The 24836-nt window shown below is 36.2% G+C and overlaps 1 protein-coding gene across 8 annotated transcripts in view; it reads left to right on the top strand.

Moving 5' to 3' along the window:
* Window positions 1–24836, top strand: part of ADK (adenosine kinase) — a 492673-nt gene that overhangs the window by 439087 nt on the left and 28750 nt on the right. For 7 of the 8 annotated variants that reach the window (XM_025850597.2, XM_025850593.2, XM_025850595.2 and 4 more), the window contains one exon: window positions 18647–18733. The exons of the other annotated variant lie outside the window; for it this stretch is intronic. In XM_025850597.2, the coding sequence (XP_025706382.1) occupies window positions 18647–18733 (87 nt within the window). The remainder of the gene's footprint in view (window positions 1–18646; window positions 18734–24836) is intronic. 8 annotated transcript variants of the gene reach the window in all.

Here is a 24836-nt window from a genome sequence, read left to right as displayed (position 1 = left end):
AATCTGAATGACTTTCAATAATAGATATTTATTTTTCTGTTACATTCTTGTTCTACACTTGGTTAGCTGAGGCACTACTCCATGGTGTATTTATTCTAGGACCAAAACTGAGGGACAGCCCCAATCCAGAACATGCTACTTGTACTAAAGATGGGGAAATGAAAGAACTACATAGTAGTTATAGCTCTTGCATCATTTCCCTTCACATTTCATTAGATGAAGCAAGTCACATGGCCAAGCCTGATATTGATCAGATAGGAAGTATGAATTTAACAGATTATAGTTCTCTCCTCAGGGATAAGCCCAATAAGGGGGGGACAGTGAATACAATGTACATTGGCTCCATTTTCATTCACGGGTTTATATATTTTCTAGTCTTGTTTTAAAACTAATGCTTAGAATGAAAGGTCTTGTTGTAATTTAGAATTTAAACCAACTGAAAACAAAACATCAGAACAAACTATTGTTTAAACCTTGAATTAAGCTAAAGAATTGGGTTTGCCTTAAAAACCACTCTAGGCTCTTTTTTAAAACATTAATTCTGTGTGTGCACAGTTTCTTTCATAGGGTATTTCTCTAAATTCCTTTATCCCATCTCTTACCCAACCAGTCATATAGGAATTTGCTCTTTGGGGAGTTAAATGTTAAATATTGACCTCTAGGTATTACAGAATGGCCCAGTTGTGTTTTCCATTTTGCATTACACTTTCATGAGCATTAAATTTTCCATATTAGCTTTTCTAGGTTTTTTATTTAAACTATTTTGTTGTTTTAACTTTAAATTACATTATTCCCATTTATTTGCAATTCTTCTCTCATCTCCTAATTGTTTTAATCGCCCACCCACCAAAGGTATATTTACTGTCTTCTACCCTTTCATTCATTATATATGCCCATAAATTCTAAACTCAGAGTTCTCCCTTAAAATTGTGGTACTTTTCTAGCTATTCTCCTATTACTTGTTCAAAACGTTTTTGGAATATATTGGGATTTTCTTCAGTGTTTGAGGTTTTCTAGTGTGTCATTTTCATGGATCAGAGCAATTCCTACTATTCTTGTAAGGAGTATCTTATATGATGATTTTTTTTCATGAGTAAAGTAACAAGTAATATTAAGCAACATTGAAGATTTTATTATTTCTTAACCTAAAATATAATATTTAATGATGAGATCGAAATAAAGGTTCTGTGAAAGGGAAAGAGGTATATTCCAAATATAATTCCTGTGTCAAAAAGCAGCAAGTACTACCACTGTTTTATGACCCCTGAAAGTTGTCTGCTCTCTTTGTACTAAATTTAATAGTAATTGATCCCAAAGATCACAAAATTCCCATTGTTGGCTTTAGAAATGCACTGATGAGTACCTTGTTTGATGGGATAAAAGCTTCAATAAGTGATGCCCCCACCTGAGTGGTTAATTTCAAAATATTGTTTGTCTAACATATTGTTGTCAATGACAAGTGAACAAGAACTTATAGGAGCAGTTGGCTGTCCAATAATAGCAAATTTCAAGGCTATGCAAATTGTGCCAGTTCAGCCCCCGCTCTTTTCTCTATTATCATATCAATTGAGTCAGTTCATAGTAGACAAAGCAAGGTTATGGGAACCACCTAGAGCATCATGCACCATTTAACATCAATGCAGCATACATGAACATCTGCAACTTCAGTCTTATTAACAGAGGATAGAATAGAAGGCAATAAACAGCTTTCTTCGTCATTTAATTGCAAAATAGTATTTCCTAATGTTTGCATTGTTTATCAACAGGAACTTCATCAATAATTGTATAATTATGGTTGCCTAGATTACAGTGCTCTCATTCATCTTGTCATTTTTTACAGAAGTCTAAATTTGAACACATGATTCAAGACTAATAATGTAAGTCCCTTGAAATGTGAATTGCATAATACAGATATTTTGTGTAGCAGGAGAATGGCAGTTTATAATTCCTCAGTCACTTTGGGGATTAAGTTAACACAGAGAAAAGAAAGAAAGGCAGCAGAAAATGAGGAAGCCACTAGTTAGATTCAAACACAGACCCACTGAACATGAGAGTAAGTTATGTTCTTTAGAATTAATCACAATGTAGTGAGATGTTTGCTATAGGCCAGAATTGGGCTGAATTAAAACACAATTATTATGCTGAGGTCTTTCCCTCAGCCTCTATATTTAAAGGGAGAAAAAGGCAGAAAATTACAAATATAGCAAGAAAAAAAGCTATGGTGGCCAAACTTAGAAATTCCAAATGGCAGAAGAAAGCCTTAACGTACGTGTTCAGCCTTTACCTCTGTTGCTTTTTTGAAGCCTGATGATGCCACTACTCCTAACTGGAAAAATGGGAGCATTTACCGTAAGCAGCCAGGTGCATTCTTTAGGCTCTGTGGCAGCAGAGTTCCTTTTTTGCACACAGTGCCAAATATCCACAAAAAATAAAGAGAAATAATATAAGCACAGTAAGTTATTGGTGTGATCAATGGGAGCTGTCTCACAATTGAGCAGGAATAGGAAAATAGGAAAAACAATGGGTACATTTAAAGCAAGTAGAGCAAGGGACTGTTCTGAAAAGCTTGTCTTATTTTAACAAGAAAATCTCATGTTTTTATTTAAATTCATTTTATATTTAAGGAAAATCTGAGGCCTGTTCATGAAATTGCATTTGAAATACTTCAATTGGTGATTAAGATTCCTCTCCCTCACAAAAAATTAAAAATCTTAAGTTGAGTGAGTCCCATTTGAACTAAACTGTTTTTTCCCAAGTGATCAACATAGTTATTTCCTTTAAAAAAAAAAAGTCTAGAGTTAGAATATTTTCTCTACCTGATTAGTCTGTATTTATGCCTTTAATAATTCCATTCATTTTCTAGCAGGAAATTTTTCTTCCCTTCTCAAATTTTTTTTAAAGATCATATAAAGAAGGGAGGAAAGCCCTGCTATAGTAAAGTAGCCAAAGAATAAAGGAAGATAAGAGTTTTTGCCCCCTTTTTTGTGGTTTTTGGGTATAAAGAGCATCGCAGAAGCTTTTTTAACATGATCGTTAGCTTATCATTTGCTCTGAGGGATCCTAAGAACTGGTTTGTTAGAGGTAATAGTTTGACTTGCGCTAAAAGACTTGAAGTAATTGAAGCCTTTACTATAAACCTGAAAATTTTCTAGCTCCATGCAGAATGAAGGTGGAGATTTTGTACATATACATATACATATTTGTGCCTCTCACCCAAATACTTCAGAGAGCACATTTTTCTAGGCTGGGGCTTTACAATAAATGTCTGTCCAGTACCAATTCTGATACATGTACACCTTTCCTTTAAAGAACTTATATGCAGACATTTTTCAGGAACCCTTTCTAAGAGCTATTTATCAAAACTGCTATGATAATAACTTTATATCCTAATGAGTCCCAGGCTCTGTTTAGGGAATAATCGATAAACTACAAATTAATGTTCCATAATTCACATTCCAATGCACATGTAATTATTTTGAGATGAGACAAACTCTATGCATTTAATTTACAGCTGTAATTAAGTAAACTCATTTGATACTAATTAGGTGAGCCTAAAAGGATCATAGGTTCATATATTTAATTATCAAAGTACAATCAGCAACTAGTTTTTGAAAAGCTTTCCTGTCTTGAGCTCAGCACTGAGCTTTGGCCACACTACAATTTTATCTTCTTGGACCTTCCGCATATTAAAATGCGTTATGAATAATGGAGAATTTACTTGGTGAATTAGCTTTTTTGATCATTATGTTTGTAATTTAACATCTGAAAAAATGGGCTTAAGAATACACAAGTTCTATATCTGACAAAACTGTCAGTCAGAAGTGAAGGAAAAATTAAGACATTTCCAGTTAAACAAAAGCTAAAGGAGTTCAGTACTAGGAGTTCAGGTCTCATAGACCTGCCCTGTGAGAAATACTGAAGGGAATCCTTCAGGCTGAAATGAACAGAAGCTAGACCATAGCCATATGAAGAAAGAAAGAATTCCAGCAAAGGTAAACATGATGGTAAATGTAATAGCCAGTATTAATGTATTTTTGGTTTGTAACTCTTTTATTTCATACATGATTTAAAAGACAGATACATTGTATAGTAATTATAAATATATGTTAATTGGCACACATGTATAAAGATGTAATTTATAACAAGAACAGAAGCAGGGAAGGAACTATATGGGAAGAAAGGATTTGTATGCTGTTGAGGCTAAGTTGGTATCAATTCAGACTAGATTGTTATATATTTAGGAAGTTAGTTGTAATCCCCATAGTATCTGCTAAGAAAATATCTAATGAATACAGAAGTTTTTTCTCTTGTTAAAATACTATATAAAAATTAGGGGCACCTGTGTAACCCAGTCTGTTGAGCATCCACTTCTTGATTTTGGCTCAGGTCATGATCTCAGGGTTATGGGATCAAGCCCCACATCAGGCTCCACACTGAGCATGGAACCTACTTAAGATTCTCTCTCCTTCTCCCACTGCCCCTCCCTATTCATGCTTTTTCTCTCTCTCTCTCAAAAAAAATAGTATATAAAAATTAGTTTATTAGAAAATGTACTTGATTGCTAGCTTAGAAGTCTTCTAAATTCTACTGGCAGTCACTGAGTATTTATTGAGTACTAAAATAATGGACTTTCTTTTAGATTTCTTTTTTTTTTTAAAGATTTTATTTATTTATTTATTTATTTATTTGAGAGAGATCACAGAGGGAGAAGCAGACCACCCGCTGAGCAGGGAGCCCAACACAGGGCTCCATCCCAGGACCCTAAGATGATTACCTGAGCTGAAGGCAGATGCTTAAAGGACTGAGCCACCCAGGTGCTCCTCTTCTAGCTTTCAATAGCTGTCCCCATTTCTTCCCACTTAATTCATAAATGTATAATCAAGAAAGAAGCATTATCTGATATCTAGAGTGGCTTCCTAGTGTTGGAATATGCTGGATAAAATGTTCACATTCTCTGAGGAACATGAAAGCTTGTGCTCATGATTCCCTGAAGGGATAAAAGTTGTGTCTATCTCCATGCGTTTAAAACCAAGATAACTGGCTGTGAGGAGTAGAAGCCACCTGTGTGGTTCCCTTCACTCTCAAAGTATTTAGGGTATTGCCATCATCATCAGAAAATGTGGACCTTACCCTCAGACACTCAAATTCCAGACTTTCAGAATGAGTTAACCAGAACTTTGAGTTTTTTTCCCTTTCCTTATCAGCAGCCTTTAGAGTGAAACAAAAACTAACTGCTGATACTTTCATTGTATAGTACAGCTCACATAGAACATTTACCTAAATATTATCTAAAATGAGGTATTAAAATAGATGAACAAATGAGGCACCTGGGTGGCTCAGTCAGTTAAGCATGCTACTTTGGTTTCGGCTCAGGTCATAATCTCAGGGTCATGAGATCAAGCACTGCATCGGGCTCCACACTGGTCATGGAACCTGCTTGAGATTCTCTCTCTCCCTCTCACACTGCCCCTCCACCCCTGCTCACGCTTACTTGTCCTCTCTTTCTTTCTCTCTCTCCATCCCTCCCTCACTCAAAGAAAAAAAAGAAAAGAATGAATAAATGGGTATCTGACCTGTAAGGCTGTTATTGCTTCTTTTACTTCTTTGGGTGTACAAGACTTTGTCTTTTCAAAGAATTAACTAGCACACCACAAATTTCTTCTGTCCAGATGTAACCAACATTAAAACTTCACATACCACACAATTAATGACACCAGCCTTGCTGCACTGACTTCTGTAGCTTGACCAATTTGTATATTGCCTCTGGGTCATCTGAGGAAGTATAAACAGTATTGTCATCTATGAATAGGCCAAGTCTAGCAGGTGCCGTTTACATAGACTAGAGTATAAATAGCTATGTGACATAATTGCTATACAATGTGGTGTTAATAAATTGAATTGTCTGCCACCTCCTTCCAGTCTGAGAAACAAAGATACTGATTCTTTTATTGTTTGATGGAAGAACTGATAGTAGTTCAACATAACTGGCAAAGTGTAAAGACTTGATACCTAACAGCTTCTCTTCTCTCTGAGGGTGAGAATTATTTGGTGACTTGAGAAGACATTTAAAATGATATTTTGGGGGGGAAATGGAAGCACCAGCTAAGGATCATTAGTAGGACCAATTCTGAGAGGAATTGCAGTAATTGGCACAGCGTTTGGATGACAAACACCAGCCTGCTTTGACACAGGGTCTTTATCATTTTAATAAATAGGGCTATGCCATTCTTCTTAATCTCCTGATAGGCATGAGTATGAGCCTTAAATTATTCCTGCAACTTTTTAAAAATCTGATGCTGCAACTTCTGTTCATAAGGAATGATGAGAAGTACAACCAACCTTTAAAAGCATTGTAAAATATGGTACTTGAGAGGGGTTTTTTAACAGGTAATTAACCATACGTTTACACATTTTAATCTACTTTTAAGTGCAAGAGAGATTGGCAAATGACTCAATAAAGAAAAGTATTCTGTTTAAATTGGGTAGAATGGTTGTTGTCTGGTGTTTATCGCTATACTGCAAGTAGTCAAGTTATCTGTGATTCCAGTTTAGTTTATTGGATGATAGATAGTACTCATAACTTTTATCCATGTTTGTCAGGGCACCCATTGAAATTGACCTCATACTTTGGGGAACTTTAGCTTTATTGTACAGTATAAATATTTTAAAAACATTTTTCTTCCAACATAAATCTATGACATTACCTTGAAGCATTATCATCCCTGCAAACCAGATTGCACTAAAACATCAGTGATATTTCAGCATTGCTTTCTTGCTTTAAGATTTCTTCTAATCTATAAAAAGAAAAAAGGAGACACTGGTCCTGTCATATCTGATGCAGCTTTTCCTTTGTAAACTTCATAAACATTTGCCATTGCCACCGTCAATAATTCAAACAGAAATCTTACTGATGGGAAGTCCACGATTAGAAGTAGTGGCATCAATTGCTTTTTCTTAATAAAAGAGAACAACTTTGCATATGCATATCATTTTGAAAATCTTCACTATTGTACTCAGAAGGAAATACATGACATTAAGAAGGGGTACATTTAGAATATCAATAATGTCCTGTATCCTCCTACTGCAGTGATTAGGACTAAACCACACAAAAAAAATTTAAGAAAGCCATTGATGTTTGATCACTCAGTGTTTTTCATAACCATGATGCCTTGGTCCAAATTATGTAACAAATGCCTATTCCTATTCTAGTTTTAACAGCCTACGATTTCTTGATAAGGAAGGATCACATACATATAGATGTTGGTTGGACTTATATGGTATTTTCATGAGGTGAACCCCACCCTTGTTACTGTGATCCATTTGATTGCCCTGATTTGATCCAATCTAAGATTTAACTCCAAGTCCCTTTATCAGAACCTTCTATCTTTAAACAGGATCTGAACTTAGGTTTATTGAATCATAAAAATGTCTTCATTTCTTAATGATGGAAAGCAACTGGCTTGAAGGTGCCGATCATATATTTTTATTATTTCTCCAGGATGTGTTCAGCACAATTAGATCTGGAAAGATTTTTAGGACAAGTTACACAAGGTTGAATTTATTCACTATTGAAATAGTATATTACCCTCTGATTTTCAGGTACTTGTATGATTTCTTTTCATTCAAGCATTTAGAATGCTAGATTAAATCCTAATAACTCTAAAAAACAGGATCATGGACAACTAGAACCTTTAGTTTACTTGGTTTACTAAACTAACCTAGAGAAGTATGTTATAATTAGATACCACTTACTCAAAAATCATTCAGAAAATACATCGTGAGTTCATACTCTACTACATGAAAAAGAGACCAGTCTTAAGGAAGTTAAGATCTAGTAGAAAATAATCATTCAGTAATAAATGTTTATTGAGCACCTACTGCCTACTGGGACTGATTAAGTCATGATTCCTACCCACAAGGAGCTCATAGTTTAGTAGAGAAAAATGCTTGTAAATAAGTAAAACTATAAATATGATAAGTCCTTTCTTAGAGATATGTGAAGGTTATAAATGATGGCATAAAAGAGGAAGCAGTTAGCTCTGCTTCTAAGCAGGACCCTGAGAAGTCAGGGACTGCATCCAGGAACCTTACCTGGGATTTGGAACTAGTAGTGAAAGATGATTTGAGCAGTAAAGCAGGTATGTATGTACATAGGTATAAAAAAAAGCATGACACATTTGAAAAATTATGAGCATGACAGAGAAACAATCACAGCTCAGGAAATGGTGAAAGATAAGGTTTAAACAGTAGGCTAGATTCATGTCCTAGAGTTAAGACTTCAATAGAGAACCATCAAAGGGTTTGTAACAGAATAGTATGATCGGATTTGTACTCATGAAAAAATAAGTCTGTTCAACAAATGTTTACTGAGCACCTGTAATGCACAAAGCATAGTTCTGGGTACTAAAGATCATCAGACAAATTGCCTTTCCTGTAGCCCTTCTTACCTAAGTAGCCAAGGTTTGTGCCATGAGCCCTAGCTGCTTACCTGGGCACAGCTGACTGAATCAGGGCTAGGAATCTCAACAAGGTTAGGCAGTCTATAGGTGGCCAGTGACATATGAGCTAAGCCACAGAGGAAACCAGTTTTTATAGATACGAGAATGGAGCAAGTGCATAGAAAAAAGAAGAGAGAACAGTTTTGTTTTTTTTTTAAAGATTTTATTTAGTTTTTGAGAGAGAGAGCACGAGAGGGAAGAGGGTCAGAGGGAGAAGCAGACTCCCTGCCTAGCAGGGAGCCCGATGTGGGACTCGATCCCGGGACTCCAGGATCATGACCTGAGCCGAAGGCAGTCGCTCAACCAACTGAGCCACCCAGGCGCCCGAGAGAGAACAGTTTGAATGAACTGCTTTATATAAGGTTAAAGAGATGTGCTTTATGTGGTGAACCTATTAAAGGTATCAGAAACCTTGGGAGGGAGGGAGGCAGACACCAAACAAAGGGGAAATAAGGTTTTAAAGCAGTAATTCCATTTATCATTGTTTTCTTGGTCATTTTTCTTACGGATTTTTTTTTTCAGATTTATTTACTTGAGAGAGAGCATGAATGGGGGGAGGGGCAGAGGGAGAGAATCTCCATGCAGAGGCCCGGCTGAGCATGGAACCCAATGCAGACCTCAATCTCACGACCCATAAGGTCATGACCTGAGCTGAAACCAAGAGTCAGATGCTTAACCAACTAAGCCACCCAGGCGCCCACTTGGTCACTTTTCTATGGAAAACTATTTTCATATTCTAAACAAATACTCTTCTACTCTCTGTCTATATTCAGCACTAAAGATTTTAACTGACATTTACTAGAAACATTTGTAGGAAATTCAAAGAAAACATGAACAAACTGGGAGGCTTTACTACAAACAATGATGGTAGTGTTGCATATCAAAACCATGTCTTCAGGGGTGCCTGGGTGGCTTTTTTGTTGAGCATCTGCCTTCGGCTCCGGTCATGATCCCAGGGTCCTGGGATCGAGTCCCGCATCGGGCTCCCTGCTCTGCGGGAAGCCTGCTTCTCCCTCTCCCACTCCCCCTGCCTGTCTCTCTCTCGCTGTCTCTCTCTGTCAAATAAATAAATAAAATCTTAAAAAAAAAAAACTATGTCTTCAGTAGCAGCAGTTTTAAGTGTGATCTCAATCCCCTATACCCAAGAGTCTTATTTTAAGATTAATAATATTCTTGTCCATTTATTCATGAAATGCTTACTATGTGCCAACTTTTGTCTAAGTGCTCTACATGTATTAACTGATTTAGCCTCACAGAAACACTATGAGATAATTACTGTTATTGTCCTTATTTTGCACATGAGAAAATTGAGGCATAAAGTTTGACTTGGTTATGAGCTAGTAAATGGGAATTTACTAGTAATTGGGAATATAAACCCACGCAGTCTGCCTTATATTCTTAATACAATATTATACTGCCTCTGTTCCCTTAGGAGTATTTATCTACTTAATTTGGTCAAATTTAGTTATCAGTACAGGAGTTAGAATGGGAATTTAAATGTCAATTAACTGCTGTATACTGCTTAATCAAAATCTTGGTTTTTTCCATGATCACCCTTTTTTCAGAAAAAAATGATAGCAGTGTTGGTCAAATGGTAACTTTGGAATCCCATTTTATTCTCTCATTTTTTTTTTTTGCCCCAAAGTCCTTTGCCGCAGGACCCTAAAGCAGTTGACAACCTCTGTGAGCCTCAATGTTTTCATTTATAAAGTCAGGTCATTATTACCTAACTCATGGGATTGCATTGAGAAATACATGATATGAAGTATATAAAGCAGTTGGTGCACAGTTAGCACTTCAGTGTCACTTTGCTAGCTCAAAAACTGAAATTGCATCCCATTGTTTGATGTATTAAATCTAAACATCTGTCTTTCTAGAGATGGCTGGACTCCACCCATCTTGCATTATTTCTTTCCTTATATAACATATAAACTTATTTCTTTCTCTGCCTCCTGGAATATATATACCTTTATTTCCTCTCCTCTTCACTATCCACATCTGCAAGACCTAGCTTAAGTTCAGTCTTCTCCATGAAACCATCTCCACTTAATTAAACTCACATTGTTTCTTTCCTTCTTTGAACTCCTGTTGCAGTTATAAAAAATATTATGTTGTATGATACTTTATAAATTCTTTCACATGTGCTAGATTTCTTTCTGTCTAGATTATAAATTATTTCAGAAGACAGATGATGTCTTAATATTTCTCCTGTATCTCCCCCAAAGGATCTAGCAGAGTATAAGGAGCTCATGTCAAGTGCTCAACAAATATTTGTTACCTGATTGAAGAAAATAAGCTCCTAAGAACACCTTATAAAATTATGTATCAATATATACCGATATGCATTACATTTACACATACAAACACATAAATGAGAGGTTGAAAAACATAGCCTTTGCATTCTCTATAACCTCTACAGAGAGATCCTAAGCAGCAAAATTTTCGTGTTGTGATGCACAGAAATGGCCAAGAGTATTAAACCATATCTAAGAATTAAAAAAAATTGGATAGGGGGCGCCTGGGTGGCTCAGTTGGTTAAGCGACTGCCTTCGGCTCAGGTCATGATCCTGGAGTCCCTGGATCGAGTCCCACATCGGGCTCCCTGCTCAGCGGGGAGTCTGCTTCTCCCTCTGACCCTCTTCCCTCTCGTGCTCTCTCTCATTCTCTCTCTCTAAAAATAAATAAATAAAATCTTTAAAAAAAAAAATTTGGATAGGGCTTTATATTTGAAAGGGTGCTTTCATAATGTTAATACTTAATCCATATAAGAATCATAGAAAATAGCTAGAACCAGTATTCTCATTTTCCTTTTTTTTTAAGATTATTTATTTGAGAGAGAGCATGCATGTGTGCAAGTGGGGGGAGGGGCAGAGGTAGAGAGAGAATCTCAAGGAGACTCCCGGCTGAGCACAGAGCCCAACACAGGGCTCAATCTCACGACCTTGAGATCATGACCTGAGCCGAAATCAAGAGTCCCATGCTTAACCAACTAAGCCACCCAGGTACCCCTCTCATCTTCTAAGTATAATAAAACTGAGGGTAAGTTACATAGTGACTTGTGCAAGGTCTTAAAAAGTAGCATCATTGACTCTACTCCCAAACCCCACCATTCTGTCCATTCTGTATAAGGCTGCCAGATAATCTTTTTATTTTTTTTCTAAAGATTTTATTTACTTATTTGACAGAGAGAAACACAGTGAGAGAGGGAACACAAGCAGGGGGAGTGGGAGAGGGAGAAGCAGGCTTCCCACTGAGCAGGGAGCCCGATGCGGGGCTCGATCCCAGGACCCTGGGATCATGACCTGAGCCGAAGACAGACGTTTAACGACTGAGCCATCCAGGCGCCCCCAAATAATCTTTTTAAATCAAAGATGGGATCATGTCAGTCCCCTGTTTAAAACCTTACAATGGGGGTGCCTGGGTGGCACAGACAGTTAAGTGTCAACTCTTAGTTTTAGTTCAGGTCGTGATCTCAGGATCATGATCTCAGGGTCCTGAGATCAAGCCCCCACATCAGGCTCTGCACTCCACAAGGAGTCTGCTTGAGACTTTCTCACGCTTTCCCTCTGCCCGTTCCTCCCTACCCCATTGTGCTTCCACACATGTGTTCCCTCTTTCAAAATAAATAACTAAATCTTTGAAAAAAATTAAAACCTTCCCATGGTTTCCCGTTTTACATAGAATGAAATTCTACCAACCCCCCCCACACTCACTACACTGTAGTTACAGTGGCCTTCTTAACCTTACACGGGCTTAGTTCACCAAGGTTGTTGCTAGCCCAGAGCCTCTGCTCTTGTGTATTCTGCACCTGGATCTTCCCATGGCTGGCTCCTTCTTGCTATTTAAGTCTCAATTCAAACATCACCTCCTCAGCAAAGAAGTAGCACCCATTTAAATTAATTCGCCTCCCTAGTCGTACTTCATCACATCATCCTGTTTTATCTTCTTTGTGGCATTTATTATTTTCTCAAATTATCGTGTTCATTTTTTCTGTTGTTGTTACTTGTATACGGTCTATCCTCACTAGAATGTAGGTCTCATGAGAGCAGGGTTTTTGTCTGTCCTATTCACATCTATATTCTCAGTCTCTGAGTGCCTGATACATGATAAGCTCTTAATAAGCATTTGTTGAATAAAGTAGCTGAACCAAAACCAGACTAAAACCATGGGTCTTTTGAGTCCTAATCCAGTGTTCCTCCAACCATTCCATTTATCCTGCCTTTTATGAAAGCACTTACACCTTTGGAGCTACAATAAGAATTGATGTTCAGAATAATGACATTAACATGTGCTGTAGGATTTTCTATTATCAAAGAAATTTTCTTTCAGTTCAATAAACTAAACTAATTAAAGCAGGGATGTCATGGTATATTATTATATTAATACATTTAGAAAGATTTCTAACTAAAAAGACTTTCTGCTTTTTCTTTAGTTAACCAGAAAATTAAATTAACCCAGAACTCTTCATTCCCCAAAAGTCCTTGTTAATTAGGATTGTTCTATAAATCTCTATTATTAGTAGAATTTGTCATCTGTTTCATTACCCTGTTTATTAGGGTGTCTTTGCTCATATCCTGGTACGTGTATCCTAATGAAAAGAAAAGCATTTCCTGGATTCTCACTTTTTTCCTATTCTTTGACACAGGCATATTTCATGTTCTTTGTATAATAGTTTGGTTTTTCTTTGACACAGGCATATTTCATGTTGTTTGTATAATAGTTTGGTTTTCCTATAAAAAGTAGGAATGTAATTATTGACTTGGCTTTTAAGTAAAATAATTAAACTCAGGGTCTACTTAAAATAAAAGCATTAGTGCCTTGCAACAGTGTGTGTAATAACAGAAGACTGAAAACAACCTAAAAGTCCATCAATAAAGGACTGCTTAAATAAATTATAGTATATCCATACAATGGACTATTATGCAGCGATAAAAATGCAAACATTCTCTGCTTACCAACATAGAAAGATTTCCAAGTGAAAAAACAAGGTCCAGAGCAGCCTTCATAAACGGATACTTTTTTAAGAATAAAAAGGGAGGGGTGCCTGGGTAGCTCAGTCTGTTAAGCCTCTGACTCTGGTTTGACTCTTGGTTTTGGCTCCGGTCATGATCTTGCAGTTGTGGGATCGAACCCGACATCCAGCTCTGAGCTCAGCACAGAGTCTGCTTCAGATTCTCTGTCCCTTTCCCTCCCGTTCACTCACTCTTTCCCTCTCTCTAATAAATAAATAATATCTTTTAGAAAAAAGAAAAAAAATAAGAATGTGTTTACTTGTATATGCATACAGAAAAGCAGTAACAGTGATAATCAGATTGGAAAGCAGTAGGATTAGAAACTGGATGAATTGGAGCTAAGAAGTGAGAAAGAACTTTTTTATAGGCTACCTTTTAATAAATTTGTGTTTTTTAACTATATGTATGCATTACCTATTCAAAACATTAAATTAAAAACAAGCAAATACAACTAAAAGCAATTTGTGATTCTGGACTGGATCCTGTAGTTAATGGGAAAAAACTGTAAAAGACACTAGGACAATTAACAAAATTAGAATATGGAATATAGATTAGATAAAATAAAAATATTAAGTTTTTAAATTTATCAACTGTATCATGGTTACCTAAAAGAATATCTATTTCTTAGAAATACACACTGTATTATTAAGAAGTAAAGGGAATGATATAAGCAACTTACCCTCAAATGGCTTAAAAAAATTAATAATAATTAATATGTACATATATATGGAAGGATTGATAAAAAATTGTGGCAAAATGTTAAAAACTGGTAAATCTGGATAAATGTTATATAGGAGTTCTCTGTATTTTTCATCAAACTTTCCTGTTAATTTAAAATTATGTCCAAATAGGGGCACCTGGGTGGCTCAGTCGGTTAAGCGGCTGCCTTCGGCTCAGGTCATGATCCCAGGGTCCTGGGATCGAGTCCCACATCGGGCTCCCTGCTCGGCGGGAAGCCTGCTTCTCCCTCTCTCACTCCCCCTACTTGTGTTCCTGCTCTCACTATCTCTCTCTCTGTCAAATAAATAAATAAAATCTTTAAAAATAAAATAAAATAAAATATCTTGAACAAAATTTTCTAAGGGTATTAATTATCATGGGGTTGTAGGTATACAGTGCTAAAACATAGTTAATTTAGTAGCGGTAAAGCTACAGAAGCATTTAATCTAGTTGTTTGGCATTGAGTGACTGAATTTTTTATCATTTTTTTCAGTTAAATAATGTATGAATTTGCTATTTCTACCATAATTGACTTAGCATTATAGGCGTGTGAAGATGTTTTGATTCTAGACAGGCTGCCCTTCTAAGTTAGGTAGTGAAGCTTATATCATAGTAAAGTGAAGAGTAAATTATTTGCTTAGATAAACTGGCCAGAGAATGTCTGATTTTTATTATTTTGTATTTTAATAAGCTAAATTTCATTGTTCTTGATGAAGGTGCCTTGCGGATCTTATCTAATAAATGATACCAAGCAAATCTGGTATCAACTGAATTGTTCTTTTTTCTTTCCTGTCTGCTCAAGGAAGCTCATGATTTTGTGGTTTCACAGAAATCTGGAAAATAGGAAATCCTTTTCCTTCTTACTTTACTAAAGTTTGGAAAGATTTGAGAAACAGTGGCTCTTAAGACTTACTTTTTTTTTTTTTAAGGTATAAAAAATCATATAGGGTTCCTGGCTGGCTTAGTTGATGCAGAATGCAACTCTTGCTCTCTGGGTTATGAGTTCAAGCCCCATGTTGAGTGTAGAGATTACTTAAAAATAAAATCTTTAACAACAAAAAAGATCATTAGATATAAAAAAAATCACTAATTCTTTTTATTATTAATTCCATATAGTATTAGAAATATTCTCCCATGTATTATACACTTTACTTTTTAAAAACTTTTATCTGAGTATAGTTGACACAGTGTTACATAGTTTCCGGGGTACAACAGAGTGATTCCACAGCTCTATATTATGCTATGCTCACCACAAATGTAGCTGCCATCTGTCACCATACAACGCTATTGCAGTACCATGGACTGTATTCACAATAGCCAAGATATGAAAGCAACCCAAGTGTCCACTGATAGATGAATGGATAAGGAACACATGGAATATGATGAAGCCATAAAAAGAATGAGATCTTGCCATTTGCAACAACATAGATGGACCTAGAGGGTATTGTGCGAAGTGAAATAAGTCAGAGAAAGAAAGAGAAGTATCATGTGATTTCAGTTACATGTGAAATCTAAAAACAAAATAAATGAATAAAAAAACAAAAGGCAGAATCAGACTTACAAATACAGAAGACAAACTGATGGTCGCCAGAGGGGAGGGAGATGAGGGGAGTAGCAAAATGGGTGAAAGGGAATGGGACATACAGGCTCCCAGTTATAGAATGAATAAAGCATGGGAATAAAAGGCTCTAACTTGTCTTAAGCGCTTATTTAGAAGCATTTGCTCAGAACTGACAGTGTCATTTTTCTACAACTAAGATAGAAAGTTATTTTTGCTACTTCTTCCCATAGCTACTCCAGCCCCATTTTACACCTAAGAAAACTAGGTCCACATAAGTCATGTGAGTGTCCTGGGCCTCACAGGCTGAATAATGTTCATGCCTATAAGTGTATCTTAAGATTTAGTGAGGTATTTCCTATGGTCATTCAATACATTGTCCAGAAGGCTGTGGACTAGGTCATGCTGGTGAAGTTAGTTGTGTGGGGTATTTTTTTTTTTTTAAAATTTACTTATTTATTTGAAAGAGGGAGTGGGGGGGGGGGGAAGGACTGAGGGAAAGAATCTCAAGCAGACTCCATGCTGAGTGCAGAGACCAAGGACGTAAGGCTGGATTTCACAACCCTGAGATCATGACCTGAGCCAAAATCAAAGAGTCAGATGCTTGACCGACTGAGCCACCCAGGTGCCCCATGTGTTCGGGGTTTTTAAATAGCTCTCTAAATTAACTTAGATCATTTCATTTCAAAAAATCAGAATGTTCCAAACATAATTGAACTTAAATATTACTGAACATTTTTCAATCCTTCAATAATTTAGAATACATTTCAGGATCTTGCAAATTTTCAGGGTCATTATTTTGAAGGGAGCTCTCATAACTCTAGATACAGAAGATAATAGAGACTGGACTATATAACAATTTACGACAGCTCTTTTGCAGTCTTGATATTCTTATATATCTGTTTGCATTAATGAGTAGAAAAGGTTAAAAATAATTCTTTATATTACAAGAAATTGAACTTCTATGTCACCTAAGGATAAAACATCTCAAGGATATACACATATATCCAGAAAACTGCATTCATTTAGAATTTTCAGTTTTAAACCAAGAAGTCATGATTCTCAAGAACAAAGTTCCAAGTAATCTCTTCCATTTTGAATTAGGCTCTAATTCATAAATAAAGATTTACCCAACCAAAAATCCATGACTTTTTCTAACAAAGAACTCAAGGAATTATATCTAATTATGGCTTACTTACCATTTATATGTAATTATTTTTCAAATCTATAATCCAGTAATTAATTCTTATATTAACACTTACATTACCTAAAGTGTTTTATAGACATATTTTATTATTACATAATGTAACCCTATTATAAATGGTAATAGCATCATTAACTTAGCTCATTTTACTTATTTAGTGGCTGTTTGTTCTGACTTTATAGTTGTTAATTCTCTCTATAGTATGACTTGTACTTGGAAGTAATAAAATCAGATTTCTTTATAAATATTTATGGTATAGTCCTTTTTCCTAAATCAGACTGTAGCCCTTTCCTAATTATTTCTAGTAAAGTCTGCTTACTTTTTTTTTTTTTTTTTTTTGGCCTGTGTAGCACTGTGTACTGCATACTCCCTGAAAAATTTAATCCTGGATATTTCTGCCTTAACTTCCAATTAATCAAAATCCTGCTAACTACCATGTAGGTCCTGGTGTTAAAAAGTGGAAAGTTAGTTACTTAAAGAGTTTAATTAGATGCTTCTGATGGAGTCTGTTAGCATCTACAGTCATGTGGTCAAAAGGGATCACTAAGTGAAGAATCCTCTTCTTGAATATCAGTTTTTCCAGTAGGATTTTTTTTTTCATTATCCTATCTGTGCTTATCTCTTGTTGAAAGCATCCATTAATACCAGGTAACAGAAGACAGACAGAATATGCTTTTTGAGATTCTTGGGTTCTTTATTAAGACCCTAAGGTGCTCAGTATCTCCTTTTCCATCTCTCTCTTGATCTTAGGTGAGACTGAAGTTTACAAGTTTTGGCCACATCTGTCCTCAGAAGGGATGCAAATTTGTGATTTCAGAAGTTCCAGCCACCAATAAAAAGCACTGTCCAATCTTTTGCAGATGTCCTCTGGGCCAAATTTCATCACAAATAACTCCATTCCACTGGCATGTGCCAAGTTTAAAGTACTGTATTAGGTTACTTTATAGTCAAAACAATCAAACCCTAGTCCAGACTGCTATAAGACAAGGATCCATTGCACTGTCCCTTTTGTTCTACCTAGCTTTCCCTTTTGTTAGTTGACAGTTTAAAGGAAATAGCGACTCCTTTGTTAAAAGTAACCAGATTCGGTTATTTGTAATAAACCCAGTAAAATCAGTAATTCTTAACATTGGCATGAAGAATTATAACAGAATAGTAGTTATGTTTTTATCATGCCATTGTGATTTTCTGTAGAGAAACACCCAAGACTCTTTATTTATATATTTTAAATTTATAGCTCTTTAACTGTATCCAGGATTTCACTGCCAAGAATGCAGTCAGGCTTGAAGCTTTATTAGGGATCCATGATCCAGTCCTTACAAATCTTCCTTTCACTCGGAGTTTCTGTTCAAGTATTTTTACTGTCCAAAAAGGTACTGCTGTGGTTTACAATCATTCCCAAAATATGTGATCTACCTAGGTATAACTCTAACAAAATACATACAGTATCTGTATGCTGAAAATTACCCAAAAAAAAGCATTGTTTACAGATGACTTTGCCTTGGTTCCCAAGTACTCATGTGGAGAATATGGAACTCATGTTGTCTCTCTCTGAATGATGAATGATGCAGGAGCTTCAAAGTTTACTAGGTGAGTTTCTGTATTGAGTGTTACAAAGAGAAGTCAGTCTGCCTTTCTTTGGCTCTACTTGCAGAAAGTGAAGTCACCGCTTTTTCTGTCTTGGATCAAAACCAGAAAGAAATTGTTGATACCAATGGAGCTGGAGATGCATTTGTTGGAGGTACAGATTCATTTATTTCATACTTAAAATTTAAACATTCCTTTAACCCTTGCCTCCACTACATAGCCAAGATTTATGAATTTAATAATTTCTTCTTTTAAATAATTAACTCCTAATGTTCTTTCCATATGCTACTATCGCTGTGAGTATTATGAGGGTATTTTTACTATTGGAAAAATACTTATTTGGGGCTCAAAGATAATTTGCTATTGTGCTGTACTCCAGTCATTTTCACAAGATTAATTGTGTCTGTGAGAATATTGCATAAACAAGCTGTATCAAGTACAGTATATAGTATATTCTTAGGCCTTCAGGCTTAAATGTTAACATATTATTGTTCTTCAAAACAAGTTGTGGTGAATATTAACTAAGGATGATGTCTGTGGATTATATCATTTGATTAAAACATCTGTTTCTAAGACAATAGTTAAATGTTCATAAATGTACTTTAGGAAGGGTTAAATTTTTGTCTGGTTCAGGCTTAGTAAGAACTGGCACAATTTATAAGGACTAAGTCATTTTTGGAATGAGTACTCAAAAATAAGATGAAGACAGTTGGAAGATTCTTAGCTTGATGAATTAGATTGATCTAAAATCTGGTTCAAAAGTTCTTTTGATATGTCTAAACCCCTTCTAGTTAAGTGTAGTTAAGCTAGACGGTGGTCTCTAGAAAGCTTTAGATTCCTGAATGATAACCGAGAAAAGTCCCTCTTGATCTCTCTTTATTTCTTATAACATCAAGCTGAACAAGGAACAAAGGCAAATAGAATTGACCCTTGTCCTCCTTTCCTGGGAAGATAATTTGAATCATGGGAAATTTAAATTATGTGATGGTTTTAACATAGTATTGTTTCAAATATAGATATTCTTTTGTTTTAATGCTCTTTTTCACCAAGATAGATTTTTCATTATTTTCTTCTTTGAAACTTCATGCCTACTTTTCAGTGAACTGTTAACCAATAGACTCATAGCATGCCCCATGCCTTATTCTTTGGAAAGAGTACATACCACAGAGAGCATTCTACTTTACTGTAATGCTTGTATCTTTTGTGTCTTTGCTCTGAAAGGCTTCCTCATTGATTAGAGTGTTTTCCAGCTATTTTTCCTATGCCATATTTCCTCAGAGCTATAAATTCATGTAGGCTAAAAATATCCAGAATTGGGCTAAATTCTATAATACATTAAGGAAACACTATGGATTTCTTGTGTAAAATTGGTTAAACCAGGAATCTTAGTACATAACTTTTAAAACTTATCCCTTGTGTGTGCATTATTTAAGTACTTTAAATATTTAAAACAGTAAGTATTCTATTTTTTTTTAAATATTTAGTAAGGCACATTGTGAGGCCATCATAAATATGATGGTGACCTAATTAGTCACTACCTTGGGTCCTGGGCCACCTAGCCCTGCAAAAACAGACTCCTTGATGAACACCTAACTACCTAGAATGTTTCCAGTACTAGGTAAGAACATATGGACTTTCTGAGGGAGAGAGAAGTCATTCTTACGGTACTGAAGTAGGAACAGCTAGGTACCCATTTGTGTTGTGGTAAGGATAATAAATGAACTACCTCACCAAAGCACCTGGGCTCTCTGTTACAGGATTATCAGCCTCTTTTATATCTCACTCTGTCTACCTATGTATTTATTGTTGGGGTACAGTGAAGTAAGTAGTAAGGGAAGAGTGTGGAACAGGGAGCCACAAACTTTTTTTGTAAAGGGTCAGATAGTGAATATTTTAAGTTTGCAAGTCCTATACAAGCTGCGTTGCATATTATTCTTGTTTTGTTTGTGTGCTTGCTTGCTTTTTGTTTTTGTTTTGTTTTTTTATAACATTCTAAAAATGTAAAAACCTTTTGTAGCTCTCCACTTATACAGAAACAGGCCACAGGCTGGATTTGGCCCTCAGGCTCTAATTTGTCAACCCCTTGTGTAATATGTTGGCAGCTTCCTCACTTTATTCACTTTTATCATACCCTGGATCCAAACACTGGGTTTCACTACATGCTGTTGAAATCACTATAAAGTGGAAGGCAGGCTGACACTAGGCAGGACTTTACTGGTAGCCATTTTTCTCACTTTAACCCTACTCTGAGTAGGATAATCAGATCCTGAAAGACTGAGTCATGCAATGACATGAACACTCTAAAGTCATTTTAGCATTGAAAGACTTATGTTGGCATGTTTAGCACATTCTGTGTAAGTCAAACTGTACAGTATAGTAATAGATAGCATTTATATAGTACTTACTAGCCAGTAAGCACCTTAAGCATTTTACATATATTAACTCATTTAATGTTCATAAAAGCTCACTGAAGCAGGGCTTTTTTTTTTTTTTTTTTAGATTTATTTATTTATTTGGGAGAGAGAGTGAGCACACGTGCACAAGCAGGGGAAGGGGCAAAAGGAGAGGGAGAGAAGCGGACTCCACTGAGCCCGAGCCCAAAGCAGGGCTCAGTCTCATGACCCTGAGATCACAACCTGAGTCGAAATCAAGAATTGGACTAAACCTACTGAGCCACCCAGGAGACCCTGCAGTAGGTTATTAATAACCCCATTTTACTGATGAGGAAACTGAGACATAGAGGGGTTAGGTAACTTGCACAAAGTCTCATAGCTAGAGAGTACAAGAGCCAAGATTCGATCCAGGCAGTCTGGTTCCAGAGTCAGTGCTCTTAGTGCACTATATTGCTTCTCTAAACTTTTAGGGAAATCTCATCATTAGGACTGAGAGCCATAGACCAGCCTTACTAACAAAAGCTGGGTTTTGCCAAAGAGAATCTTTCTATTATCTGAATAGATGATTTCATGTATTGAACAGGAGCTTTTGTTACCTGATAGGATTCTGAGGACTCTAGGGTAAGATTGTTGCAGAAAAAAAAAAAGAGAAAGGGAAAGGGAAAATAATCGAAGGACTATAGTCCCTGGTGAGTTTGAACCAGGAGCTTTTTGCTAGGCAGTAGAATTGATTGCACTACAGAGATACAGAAAGACAGACCATAAACTTGCTGGGTCAGCATGGAATCTAAATACAAGGAGTTTTATGAATCAACCATTTAATAGCACCAGGCTAATGCATTCCATCTTACAATAGAGATGGTCTTATCAGTAGGAAATACTAAAACATCCATTGGTTAAAAACCCCAACTTCCATCTCTACACTAGGGAAAGCCTTTCTACTAGGATTGGAAATACTCCAGCTCTTGAAACATACTTCTCTACCTTGAACATGAATGGAGAGGCAATGGCAACTTTTGTATTTACTATGTAGTTTCTTTTTCTTTGCTGTATTTTATTGCCTTATTAACATATCTCCTCTCTGATTGACACATTCTAGCTTTAGATAGATAATATATTCCTCCTCTTACCTTGAAGTTTTGCTGGCTTAAGAGTATTTCTGTCTTTTGTGACTTTGCATAACTGTATTCCAGTCCCAATTTCAAGCTCTTGGATAAAGCATCACTTCATCTACCATGTGCTACTTACACATCCCAGTACCAGAGTGCCATGTGTTCTTATTAGCCACATAAGAGATATACAACTAGAGTACATCATAGATTTTCATGTATAATTTTAAAATGAGTATCCCACATGTACATAAATTAAATTCATAGTTCCATCTCAGGGGTTCAGTAACAGTGACAATTCCCTCTAGTTTCTACAAGCATGCCTCCTTGTTCTATTTGGAGAGCTTAAGCACTCTGTAACATTTGCCCTTTTATTTGTCCGTAACCAGGCCTGATGGAACTACCCTTTTCACATGCTCCCTCAAAAGCCCAAGTGGTACGATTGTACCCTTGGAAATGGAGACAATTCTATAATCTCTAAGTGTGATTTCCTAATTTCCCAGGTCAGGAGAAAATTTCTTCCTGTTGTCCTGCTGTGCTTTGTCACAGCAGGTCTGCCTTTTCATTTGGAACCCTCTTTGTCACTGCCATAGTAACAAATGGAAACATTGAGAACATTTTGTGACAGGCACTGTCATTGTTCCTGGTGAAATCTCTTCCCCTGTGTCTTCCCAGTAAATGAAACTGAGAAGAAAAATCATAACAAATAACATGAAAGAGGACCTAATCAATATGTTCCCAGTGGGCTGTCAATACCAGCCTGTGTTAATCTAATGTGATTTAGTTGTATGTTTTATGGCAGCTGTAGGAATATGGACTAGACCTACAAATCATCTTTAGACTAAAAGTGAGTATACCTTTGACAGATTATGCCCAAGCACATATATATAGCTCTCAGATAAAAGACTGAAGACCTCACCCAAGGACCAACATTCTTAGGATTAAAAAAGCTTCTTTAAATGTGGTTAAGAGCCATATATAGCTTAGAACAGTTTCTTTTGAATGACAGTAAAGTAAGTGTGCTACCTCTAATACTTTTTAAGTTTCTCATGACAGGTTTAGCAGGGAAAATATATTGCCCTAAAAGATAATACCTACAGCATACACATGACTATTAAAGCCACTTAGCATTCCCAATGTAAATAATTATCCTAGTTCCCATCTAATAAAAAGAAGCATTAATTTTACTTTCTGATTCATTTTCGAAAAAAATTTTGGTTAAGACAAAAAGATTTGTTTCTAAAACTAAAACAAGGATGCTATTTCCTTCTCATGTAGCACATGGCTACACTTTGGAGAGTCGTGGGGATTCTCTAAATTATCTTTGTATTTTCTAGTCTCACCTTGTTTGTTTGTTCGCAAACGTGTAGCTTACTCTCCCATTCTTCTTTTTTTCTTTTAATTTTAAAGATTTTATTTATTTATTTGACAGAGAGAGAACAAGCAAGGGGAGTGGCAGACAGAGGCAGAGGGAGAAGCAGCCTCCCCAAAGAGCAGGGGGAGCCCGATGCGGGCTCGGTCCCAGGACCCTGGGATCATGACCTGAGCTGAAGGCAGTCGCTTAACCAACTGTGCCACCCAGGTGCCCCTCTCCCATTCTTCTTAATTGCTGCTAAATTGTACTCTGCAAAGAAGTGGTGCAGAATTCTTGTGGGTTTTTCTTTTTTCTGCACCACCTCTTTTCTTAGCTGTCCAACTCGGAAAACTAGGAAATAACTTAAATATGTTATTTCTCACACTAATTCACTCAAAAATCCGAACTTTCATAGGACCTTTGTATGCAGAGGATTTATTTGATGGGGACCAAGATGAGAACTGCATACTCTTACCCACCCCACACCCACACCCAAGGAAAATATACCTTTCCCTGTCTGTTAACAATAATACCTGTCCCTGTCTTAAGTAGGACATCTTTGGTATTTTATTTCTTAAGCAGCAATTTTCCTTAAAACCATCAAATGAGGTATGAAATTGACTTCATCATTAGGAATATGAAATTCATCACAGATAGCAGCTCAAATTCATGGAAGTGGAGGGGAGATTCACACCTTGCACACTCAAAGAACACTTCATGACATGCTATTCTAGTGTTAACATCCAGACATTTAGAAAAGCTGATGTGGGACCAGGAACAAATTTCAGGAACATTGCCTAAGATTATTTAAGCCTTTGTTGGTTAAAAGAGGTAAAGATGCTTCTCAAGCCATGACAAAAAAGGGAAATAACTTTAGTTCACATGGAATACTGGATGATTTTAGGTTGTAAAGTCTGGAATCTCTCACAAGCATGAATGCTTCCTCAAAGATCTAGTATCCTGGATGGCCTTCACCTAGAAGCAATTATAAATAGATAATGGAATTCAAAGGACTTTGCCTTCTGGAGGTTTGGATACGACAAAGATAGTCTGAGCCATGAAGACTATCCGCCCCTGAAGCTCAAATATGAACCTAAGTTTCCTATATTTGAGGATTACTAAGAAATGTTTATTCCAAGAAAACACTGTTGATGTTCATAAGATTGTATTTAGTGGCAGAGGACCAGAGGAAATGTCTTAAGCAAAGTTAATTTTCTTAGAATTGTGACATGGCAAAATATATGTGTATCAGCTTCCTGATATTTGTAAGTCAAATGGAACCAACTCAAATTCATTAGTGGCCCCAGCTGCTATTACATGGATTTGGTCAGTTTTACCCACCCTATTTGTCTGATTCATATAACATGTATTAGTTGTATAATTAATAAACCACCCCCAAAA

Source organism: Callorhinus ursinus, unplaced genomic scaffold (assembly GCF_003265705.2).
Source record: "Callorhinus ursinus isolate GAN/ISIS: 27379988/994484 unplaced genomic scaffold, GSC_fseal_2.0 scaffold31, whole genome shotgun sequence".
Taxonomy (NCBI): domain Eukaryota; kingdom Metazoa; phylum Chordata; class Mammalia; order Carnivora; family Otariidae; genus Callorhinus; species Callorhinus ursinus.
This window is presented reverse-complemented; position numbering and strand designations above follow the sequence as displayed.